The 11,031-nt window shown below is 35.6% G+C and overlaps 1 protein-coding gene across 2 annotated transcripts; it reads left to right on the forward strand.

Moving 5' to 3' along the window:
• The first annotated feature begins 36 nt into the window (after positions 1–36).
• Positions 37–7,888, forward strand: LOC135775085 (E3 ubiquitin/ISG15 ligase TRIM25-like). Of its 2 annotated transcripts, none has more exons than XM_065285121.1 (7): positions 37–174; positions 860–952; positions 4,045–4,589; positions 5,829–5,924; positions 6,008–6,136; positions 7,022–7,175; positions 7,337–7,888. In XM_065285121.1, the coding sequence occupies exons 2-7, from the start codon at positions 880–882 to the stop codon at positions 7,372–7,374; spliced, it is 1,035 nt and encodes a 344-aa protein (XP_065141193.1). In that variant the 5' UTR covers positions 37–174; positions 860–879; the 3' UTR covers positions 7,375–7,888. The 2 variants fall into 2 exon arrangements, with proteins under 2 accessions (XP_065141193.1, XP_065141197.1); XM_065285125.1 differs by having other exon boundaries at positions 6,011–6,136.
• Positions 7,889–11,031: the final 3,143 nt, after the last annotated feature.

Genomic DNA, 11,031 nt, shown 5'->3' on the forward strand with positions numbered 1-11,031 from the left:
TCTGGTTCACAACCAGGTGTACATGGGTGGGGTTCTGACGTCACTGTTAGAGAAAGTAAAACTAAAGCGACAGAGGTCTTACCTCTTATCTAAACTGTCTTTCTTAATTTATAAACTGGATATTTCTTCAGTCATTGTGAGAGTGAAGTCATCACAGCTGATATTCACTCACAGGTAAGTGAAAGATTATAATGTTAGTGATCTGGTTAAGTATGTTATGTGTCACGTAAACTGGACTAAGCAGGTTTCAGCATTTCTACGTTTGGTTGTTTGCTAACAGTATCAGATTACTATTAAAAGTTGTCTGCATCCTTTGGGCTGGGGAAAAAACGCAGACATATCAGTATTTATTGATTGATTTTTACTTAAGTGCATTAAAATAAACATGAAGTTTGTTTGCATGAACAACCCTCATGTGCAGTTCCTGAATAAAGCTAGTCGCGAGCGTTGGACCTGCACATTTGGATTTTTTCTATACTGAAGATACTCGTCATCACAAACATTTTCCATTTGTACCGTGACACATTTTAGCTGTAGGCTATTGACCAGCCCTAGCTTTGTCCCTTTTTGTTTGAAAAGTAAAGTTCTGTTTCTTTTTTTACACAAGACTTAAAGACTTAAGATTCAGGAAGTAAAGTTACATGACAGATTGAATAAAGATATGCCAGAAAACAAGATTAATTTACTAGACTACATAAAGTTTTCTGTTCATCTGTTGAAATAATAAATAAACAGAATAATCTTTTAGTTTTATATAAACACCAGTTTAAAGTTCAGATTGTTTCAGTGACTTTTAAAAGAATGCTTGTAAACATAATGCAAACATTTTATATATATTGTGTTTTTTGTTTTATTAAAGACCTAAACTGATGAAGATCAATGACAGAATCTTCATCAACATCACCAAGAAGAAGAAGAAGAGCCAGGAGACTGAGTATTATTGAACCTCCATGTAATTCAGTAACTCAGATTATACCAAGGGCCTGTTGAGTGCTTTATTCTGATTGGTTGAGAAATGTTTCATGGGTGTTCATTATTTTTATGTTTTTAAACGCACACACCTGACCTGTCAAATGTCTTAAAATAACCACTGTCTGTGGTAACCGTGGTATAAGCGTAATAATTGACTCCGGTCCTTTGAATTATTTGAAAATAATAATAATGAATTATATAGTGCACAGCAAAATCCCCAGTGTTAAATTAACACTGCTCGGTGTTTATATAATCCACACCAAGATTGGTGTTAAAAAAACACTAAATCAGTGTTAAAGTTAATAAGATAATGAAGTGATTGAGTCAGTAATAGTGAACACCTGCTGGTCATTCCGTGTCAAATCAACAAAATTTTGGAATTGTTCCTGTCTTAAAAGTTTTATTTTGTTGACACTTTTTCTGGAGAAAGTAATACTAAAATGAGGAAGAAAGCCAAAATATTAAATGCAAAATATAAAATGCCTAGAGTTTAATGAACACTATCATCATCTCTGTTTGAAAACTAAAATTACAACTTGCTTGCAGAGTTACATGGATGATAGGTTTAACTTCTAAAGAACTGCTGTAAATCTCGTTAATAAAGTAAGTCACCATTGTGCCGATTAGTGTTTCCTTTAGTTGGGTACTTGGGTCTGGAAGTTTAGTGTTAGTTTTCTTCTGCTCATTGTGGTAGTGTGTTTATAAAACACATCTGTTAAAGCAGAGGAAGATGAGAGAAATGAAGTCTATAACTTTCACTATGTTAATTAGTATAAAAGTATAAGTCTTGGGTAGTGATGGGATTTATGGCTCTTTGAGGGGATCCGGATCTTGGCGATCCGTTCCTTTCAAAGAGCCGTTCAAAAGAACGGCTCTTTTGGCTCTTTAAAATATTTAGTCAGTTTTAGGAAGCCAGCTTAGGGGCATCTCAGTTTATCCTGGAAATAATCACTAGGAGGAATGATGAGGTGAGATTTGTAGTCTAATAATTAAGTTCAGATATCACACACCAATATCTGAGTTTAAATTATTCTGAAATATTGATTTTAACCTCATTTGTCATGTGTGGACTATATTCCATAGGGTTGCACAAAAGCCCTCTGCTTAGACAGTGACATCACTATTTTGGATTTACCTTTAGTACAAAATGTGTGTATGTGTAAAGCTACTTTGACTTATGTTATTCATACAATACCTACTCACAAATAAACATAAAAAAAAATCCGGCTGCAATGAATTTCTGTGCAAAACAGCTTTTACTACAAACTCTTCCACAAATTAGAATAAATAAAATGGAAATAAATGTCTACATACAGTCCACTATTAATACTATTATTACGGTAAACTTTGCAAATAGGACATCTGGGGCACACCGTTTTTTTCCACTGGAGTTCTCACGTGAACGATGCGTGCACAACTATCATCATGTGCACCCCTCCCCCTATAACTGTTCTGTCTCGCGGAGGAGCTAATTTGTGTGAATCTGTGTGAAACACGCATAGGAAAAAAGAACGACAGAAAGAACGGCTCCCCTCCAGCCGCGACTCGGCTCCCATCGTTCATGTTAATGAGCCGTTCAAAAGAATCGGTTCGTTCGCGAACGTCACAACTCTAGTCTGGGGATTCAATGATATCATAAAAAAATAATCACTGAATATAAGTGTTTAATTTATGTTCTGCCAACCCTGTGAAGTTCCCATGAAATCCAACAGTGCTGTAAAAGACCACATACCCTGAAGAGTTAAATATTGTTTACCCAAATCTAATCTGTGGTTTCAGTCAGACACACTGAGACATCAACAATCAGCCTATAAAACACAATCATGGTGACAATCAACAACAAAATGTCATGCCGCAATGCATGCTGGGTACCAGGATTGTAGAATACTCATTCATAAATCCCATCATGCATTACAACATGACAAAAATTTTTGCAACTTTCTTACCATTAACTGTCACCATCGTTGAGATTTGTATCAGAAATCATGAAGTCTCTCTTAAGCAAAAAAAAAAACCACTGAAGCATGGTGGCAGTCTCATTCAATACAATGACATGTGCATAGAGTTTTTTTATATGCCTGTTTCTTCATAATTAATTTGTGATCAAATGTTTCAATGATTTGTAGAGTAGAATATAATAAAAATAAACAGTCTGAGAAGGTCTGGAAGGGCTTCCCTCTACATGAAGCAATGAACAAGTGGTCTTACTAAAACATTGTTGCTATTGCTAAAAGAGGAGAGTTAGATCAGTGAAGGTCAAGGGACAAATGCCTAACTAAAGGAAACACTAATCACAATAATGGTGACTTCAAATGAACTCATAACAAACACAAACGTAAGATTTAATTTGATACATTTTGTGATAAATGTCTATTTGACTTGTGAGACATCACGTCAGAAAGAAGATTTGTCTACTAAATCACGCGTGTGGATGCTGGAATAGTTGAGCACTTGTATTTTGTTCTGACAGCTGTTTAGAAGTTAAACTTATCCATTTAGAAAATAACTCTGCAAGTTATCATTTTATTTTTCAAACAGAGATGCTGATAGAGAGGCAAACGTAAAAGATTGCAGCTTTTGGAGGCATACACCCAACAGTATTCATCTATTGTATTTAATAATTTGTCTTTCTTTATTATTTTAGTATTTTCTCCAGAAAACAAATCATCAAAATAAAAATTTAGAGACAGGAAAATGTCCAAAATGTAATTGATTTGAATGACCAGCAGGTGTTCACCATTAATGTCTTAATCATCACATCATTATCTCATTAACTTTAGCACTGATTCAGAGTTATATTTTTAACACCAGTCTTTTTTAACACCGATCTTGGTGTGGATTATATAAACACCAAATAGTGTTGATTTAACACTGGTAGAGTTAATTTAACACTGGGGATTTTCCTGTGTGCATAAATGACTTCATTCACACAATCTTAAAAAATTCAAGTTCTTAAAAGGTTCTTCCAGAACAGTTTGACAAAGACTTGGACCCTTAATTTTTAAGAGTGCATGGTAAATTTTTGGTAAATCAGAAATGTGTGTGAAATATTTTAATCATTTATTTTTTCAGTAATGTCATCCTCCAATAATCAAGAGCTTCAGTGTATAATCTGCCTGGATGTGTTTAATGATCCAGTCAGCACTCCATGTGGACACAACTTCTGCAAGATCTGCTTGAATACATATTGGGACAACAGTGAAGACTGCATGTATCCAAACTGTAAAGAAACATTCGAGAAGAGACCTGAACTCAAGATTAATACAACACTCAGAAATCTTGTGGATGAACATAAGAAGAAAACTGAAGAGAAACAACCTGAAGTCCTCTGTGACATCTGTGAGGAAGTAAAACTGAAGGCTGTGAAGTCCTGTGTGGTGTGTCAGAGCTCTTACTGTGAAACTCATCTGGGCCGTCATTTGACAGTCACAGGTTTAAAGAAACACAAACTGATTGATCCTGTGAATAATCTGCTGGATTATATATGTCAGAAACATGAGAGACCTCTGGAGCTCTTCTGTAGAGATGATCAGACACCTGTGTGTCTGTCGTGTACTGATGGAGATCACAAGAATCATGACACTGTGACTTTAGAGGAGGAGATTGAAGAGAGGAAGGTAGAAGTTACTAAAGCTTTAAAGAAAGACTTATGCTGCGTCCAAAAGCTCTAAAGGCATGAAGGCATCAAGACACTTCCCAATCTAGTATTAGGTTTACTTTCTGTCTCCTGAAATACCTTCATTGTCTTGTCCCACAATTCTATGCATGGGTATGCGTGAGGAATGTGATTGGTCGAGCCTAAAATGGTGGCCAAGACAGAGACTGGAGCACAAATTTATTGTAAATAAAGTTATATTTTCACTTTTTATATTTACACATTTTGATTGCATTTCTAGCGAAAAATCAGTATTGATGTTTTCAAATATGGGAGTTGTTATCACACAGGCACTCTCTGTTTATATTTTGAAACAGAATTTCATTACACTGCATATAAAGTCTGTCTGAATGCGTTTCCCAGAGTTGTCTTCATGCCTTTGAAGTCATTGCCTCATGAGCCTCATAAGTTTTTGGACGCAGCCATGATTTCCCTTACAGCTTTCCAATCTCATTCACTCATATAAATCTATTTAAATTTGATGTGACATAGTAATTAAATACTCAGGACCAATTTTCTATCCATAATTTAACAAATGTTCTTGTACCAAGTATGAATATGTAGATGCATGAATGAGATTTGATAAACACTGTGGAGGGAAACATTATTAGTAATTAATGACTTATTGAATATCAGATGGATGTGATTTTGATGCTTGTTTGATCTTTACTCGTTATTTTGAAAACCTGAGACATTTCCCTTCGTTTGTGCCCTTCGTTTACACGCAAACGGAGAACTCGCCCCTGAATCCGATTCTTAAAACTCTGGCCAGAGTGGAGATTTTGAAAATCTTTGGTTGCACTGTTGCATGTAAACTGAGACAAACGGGTGTTTAGGCAGCCAACGTAATGCGTGTGTGCCAGAACTCGCACCTTCATCAAAAATGCGACCTTGTTCAAAAGAGGAACAGGAAGTGATTTGTTGCTGTTTTCGGGATTCTGATTGGCTTACGTGGGCTTGAGCTTCTGGTTGTACAATATATAAACGGTTGCATGTCAACAAAGTTATTTTTGAAACTGGAGAGGTTGAAATGTTCGTTTATGAAAATAGCCACCCCCGTGTAAACATATAGTCTGAGTGAGAAATGAATTCATTCATGAATTCATTGAAATTGTTTTTGGGTGAACTGGTCCTAAACTGTTTTGAAAACATCTCAGAACATACACAATCAATGCTATGATCTGTGTTGTTCTTTCTATAGATTGAGCTGTTGAAGACACAGACGGACGTGCAGCAGAATATCAGAAACAAAACCAAGAAGATTCAAGATATCAAACATTCAGTAGAGCTCAGAGGAGTGAGTTTAAAAACTTGAAGTTAATTGTTTAATATTTTATGTTTTAATTTGATTTGTAATCATGTCGGTTCGGGTTGCTGAAGCAGAAATCAGCAAAGAAACAGGATGAAGATCTCATTAAAGATCTGGAGCAGAAGATCATTGTCCTAAAGAGAAGATACACTGAGCTGGAGAACATCATAAACACTAAAGATCCTCTTGGTCTCATACGGGTCAGTGAATCTCATCTCTCATCAATAACACAATGCAAAAAACATATTTACATTTTTGGCACTTTTTTTTTTTTTAAAGTGACTTTTTATCAGTTGCTATGTTCCGTGCTAATGAATCACGATAGCAACACAATCTCATAACAATACTTCTTTACAAGGTGGATAGTTTGTATGAATTTTTATGATCTCATTTGCATATTTACATGTAAGTACAATCTGATTTCGCAGCAGTGAGGTGGAGTTTCATTCATGCTTTTTCAGATAATTGTGCTTATATTTTTAAGTACAGTAAAACTTCATCATAAAACGTCATGGTCGTTGAAACAACAAATCACTTTTTACAGTGTAGGTGGCTGGTTTCGTCTTGATCTCTTTGTACTGCAATGGCACATGTGATCGTGAGATAACAGTGGCACTAAAGTTGGAAAGTTTCTAACCAGAATAAAATGCATTTGTCAGGCAGAAATCAGCCTGCATGGTACCACATTAAGTCAAATACACATTTCATTTACATAAGAACATCCTACAACAGAGTATGCGTATACTATTGAAGTACATTAAACTCATAAATGTAGCCTACTATTGAAGTAGCCTACATTAAACTCATAAATTATGCAGAAACGGGGTATTTAAGGTGTATATATTCTGCAAATACAGCAGGCTTCGCCAACTTAAACAGCTAAAACCAGAATTGGACATCAAATTAACTACAAGAACTGTATGCTCATTACCTGCACCTGTGCAGCATTTCCTCTTTACTGTACCTATTTTATACATTTCCTAATCTCAATACTCCACCTAGTGTACAAAATAAGAATAACACCATATATGGCTCTTACTGTACACTCAGCACAGTCTATAATTACATTTCTGTCTTTGTCTCAGGTGACACATCTGAAAGGATATAGATGTCAGCAGAGGTCTCCATCTGAGTTGTTTGAGGATTCTTCATTGTGGATTGTTGTTGGTGTAGCTGTCCTTTTTGTTTTGTTTTGTTGTTATCTTCAGGCTCACATCGCTAAGAAACAAAGCGAAGCTGGTAGGTGAAATTCACATACACTAAAGAGTTAAAAGCAATTCAATCTTATAATTATATTTATAAATTATTTTAAATTATTGCACACTATTTGAATAAATTCTGAGGTTGTGTGTGTGTGTTTGTGTGTTTCTCTGTGTGTTTGTGTTATTGTGTTATACAAGAAAATCCATTTGTGTCCTTCCTCAAGAAATTTATGTAATTTACGATGTAACCCTTAGAACACCAGAAACTTTTATTATGCTATTAACACCAAAATGCATGACAACATATCCATTGTTTAGGAAGGACACACAATAGTTTATTAAAGTAGAGTAGAAAGGAAGAAATATGTATTAGAAAGAATAATGTATTTTGATATGTAAAAGATAAGAGCAAAGAATAAATTACCGTCAGATAGGCATGATGTATTACAGGCTAAAAGAGGATCATGAAGAGCAGCAGCACAGAGAACACAAAGAGAAAAAAGGAAATCAGAAGGATTGTACTGTATGAAGGGCATTCCCAAGACTGTGATGTCATAGGGGATTGGACTTGGCAACTTGGCTATAAAAGGACAAAGTTAGATGAGTCTTTCTCAATCTTTCAATGAGAATCTCCATCCATATTTTAACCCAAGTTTAAAGGCCGGTGCACAATGTTTGAAAAACGTTTTGGATAAGGGTGTCGTCTACCAAAACACACTTGTAGCCAATCAGCAGAAAGAGGCGTGTCTACTAATCCAGTGGTTTTCAAACTGGGGGCCGGGGCCCCCAGGGGGGCCGCAAGATTGTGCCAGGGGGGCCCCAGTTTTATGACATTTTATAAAATACATTCTTTTATCATGAGTTCTGTGTAATTAAACCTAAAAAATAATAAGCCAACTAACCAACAGCACTACTAGGTATAATTTTATATGTTTTGTTTAATTAAAATATTACATTTTAAAACTGTTTTTGTCATAAATTTTCTTTCGGGGGGCCGCAAAAAAATGCACTTTACTCAAGGGGGGCCGCACGCCGAAAAAGTTTGGGAACCACTGTACTAATCGACATCCTTGCAGGTGTTGCGTATGTGTGGGGCGGGTCTATCAAAAGAAGGTCCAGATTCTATTGGGGTAGGGGCGTGTTTCTTTAGGTGATTTCAAATGTCAACATTGGCTTTCAAACATCGTGCACTCTGCCTTTAAAAATTGAGGTTGGAACTCAGGGCCACTGATCATCAAAACTGTCAATAATTGGTGTATATATGTATATTATTTTGTAATGTGTAGATTATTTTGTAGTGCAGTGACTTATTTTTGTATGTTTCATTAAGAACTTTTGTTTGTGGGAATTAACAGAATGTTATCATTTATATGGAATCATCTGTCATCTTTTTTAATGTAACAATGTTACAGGCTGTTCAGAGTCATCCATAGTAGTTCATGTGGGCATGAGAAAATATCAATAATATATTTGTTGTCTTTTAAGAAACACATCAGCCAATGTTTTTTGTTTTTTTTTCATTTATTTTCACTCAGATATTTTAGAGGTTGTTGGTTTATTAGGTGGTACTGTGTGTTCTGTGTATTGGCATTGCCCAATCCTGAAGAGAGAAGATGAAATAACAACATAATGAAGCCACCGTTCATGTATACGTGTTAACATGTCAGTACAGCAAAAAGATTTGAGAGTTGTTGTATAAATCAGACTTTGTTCATGTTCACATTACATGAATTTCTGTTTGTGTTTCTCGTGTCCTTCACCTATGATGTTTATTTTGGTTATTTGGTCATGTGACATACATATGAACCTCACCTGAACAATTACTGTGAGGTTAAACTAATAGTATATCAAATTATTTCCCTCAGCAGTTGATATACAGTAAACTGTTCTTTTTGCGTCAATAAAACCAATGTTATTTGTGCAGCTTCTGTCCTGAGGGTCGTTTCATAAAACAAGATTATGAAATAAGACAGATTGTCTTTTTACACTGCGTTTAACCCTTGGTTATCTTTGTTGTAAACCCTGCTTTTAACCCTGTGTTAAGCAGCGTTTCACACTTGTAATTTAGAAGCAGGGTTATCCCTGAAATTAACCCAGGGTTTTAAAACCCTGCTCTGAAGCAGGGTTAGAAACGCTTTTGCGGTGCCAAACGTACGCAATATAAAACGAAGCGGGTTAGAATGTTGTGACACTAATTACACACAGCTGAAGCAGCTAATCAAGGTGTTCAGTGTTGTTTGATAATTAGTTTAGGAGCAGGGTTGGAGACTCCTGACTCAGGGTTTACAGTAGGAATGCACAGTGTGAAACGTCAGATTGTGAATACCCAGGGTTATCTCTTAACCCCTGGTTAAGCATGAACCGTGTGAAATGTGAAACAGATAACCCAGGATTCCATTACCCAGGGTTTAGAATAACCCAGGGTTAACTATTTCAAGTGTGAAAAGCCCTTTAGTGACTTAACTCCAGATTTTTTACATGTCGTCTTAGAGGATTCCTTTACTAGTGTGCAGTGAACATAAATCTGATACAGTTGCACTTTTGATGTAAAATTAACATTAAAAATCCATTTACTGCAGATGTGACATGACCTTAATTAGTCAATTTTAAAGTTATATTAATTAAAGGTGATTTTATGTAGACCCCAGTAAATCACCAAAAAGATTTTAGGTGGTTTTAGAAAGGCACAATCCTAATTTTTAAAGTTCACTTCACTATAACCTCCTATCATCAATAGCTCTTACTCTGCAGGGGTTAAAAACTGGGTGTGTATCGTAACCATTAATATATATGTTTTTAATACTATTTTATTTTTCATGCATAGCATCGATTGGCCTATGTGATAATAACAACCGATCAATCATAGCGTTGATCAATGTTTCTGTTATCGATAGGTATTCCATTTTTACGCTGCACTTTAGCCGTGTCCATGTCAAGGAATTCAGCTTTTTTTCCGTGCCAGGAGCATGGGTGTCTTACCGTGTCACTCCCACTGTTATCACTTTATGTATTGTTTTCTTATTTTTTTTCTATTTCCTTACTATTGTCACTTGTGGTTGGGGTTAGAATCACATTTTTAGACATCCTAACCCAAACCCTGAATCTTACCCCAACCGACAATTATTTGAAAATAGGGGAAAAAAACAATGAGAAAACATAATACATAAATCAAATGTCACAAAAATGCATGGGAGTGGCACGGAAAAGACATCCAACGCTGAAAACAAAGCTGAATTCCGTGACATGAACACAGACAAAGTGATTAGATTTTCCGAGACTATATATCAAGAATTGCGATCATGTTGATTCAATAATCATCAAAAGCAGGAGTGTTCAAAGAACTGAAATAGCCAAATCATAATCATGATCTCAGATGAATAAGCGACGCCTACGAACTACAAAACCGGACCACTAATATGGTCCTCCGAGACATACCCGCCTACAAACTGCAGCACCTGCAGTTTGGTTTCATGTGTAGCGATGGGAGAAACGAAACTTTTCGAAGCATCGATTTAATTGAATCAAATGCTTTGAAAAAGATTCACGGTTTTGAAGCGCTTTAAATACCAAATATGGCGCCACCTGCTGGTGAAAATGTTGTAGCAAGATCTCAGTCCAAACATTTAACACTTTTTACAACAGAATTCCAAAGGTTTTTCTAAAATATATATATATATATTTAAGCCATTAAGTTAAAGTGTATTCTATGTTTTTAGTTTTATTATGTTTGTCATTAAATCTGTATATAAACAAAAAGTAGGATAAATGTTAGCATTCAAGGATGAATGTTTTATAAACTGAATCCTCGTTTGCTAAACTCACGTGACTTGGCCAGTTTGAAAGCTCCGAACCACTGATTCGAAACAAAAGATTCATAAGTTCGAGGCTTCATG

Source organism: Paramisgurnus dabryanus, chromosome 19 (genome assembly GCF_030506205.2).
Source record: "Paramisgurnus dabryanus chromosome 19, PD_genome_1.1, whole genome shotgun sequence".
NCBI classification, from domain to species: Eukaryota; Metazoa; Chordata; class Actinopteri; order Cypriniformes; family Cobitidae; genus Paramisgurnus; species Paramisgurnus dabryanus.

Excerpts from the sequence above, each read along its gene's own strand:
- LOC135775085 (XM_065285121.1), top strand. The coding sequence starts at position 880 with ATGACAGAATCTTCATCAACATCACCAAGAAGAAGAAGAAGAGCCAGG. Across the intron at positions 5,925-6,007 it reads ATTCAGTAGAGCTCAGAGGA|CAGAAATCAGCAAAGAAACA; the intron begins GTGAGTTTAAAA and ends GGGTTGCTGAAG. Across the intron at positions 7,176-7,336 it reads TAAGAAACAAAGCGAAGCTG|AAAATCCATTTGTGTCCTTC; the intron begins GTAGGTGAAATT and ends GTGTTATACAAG.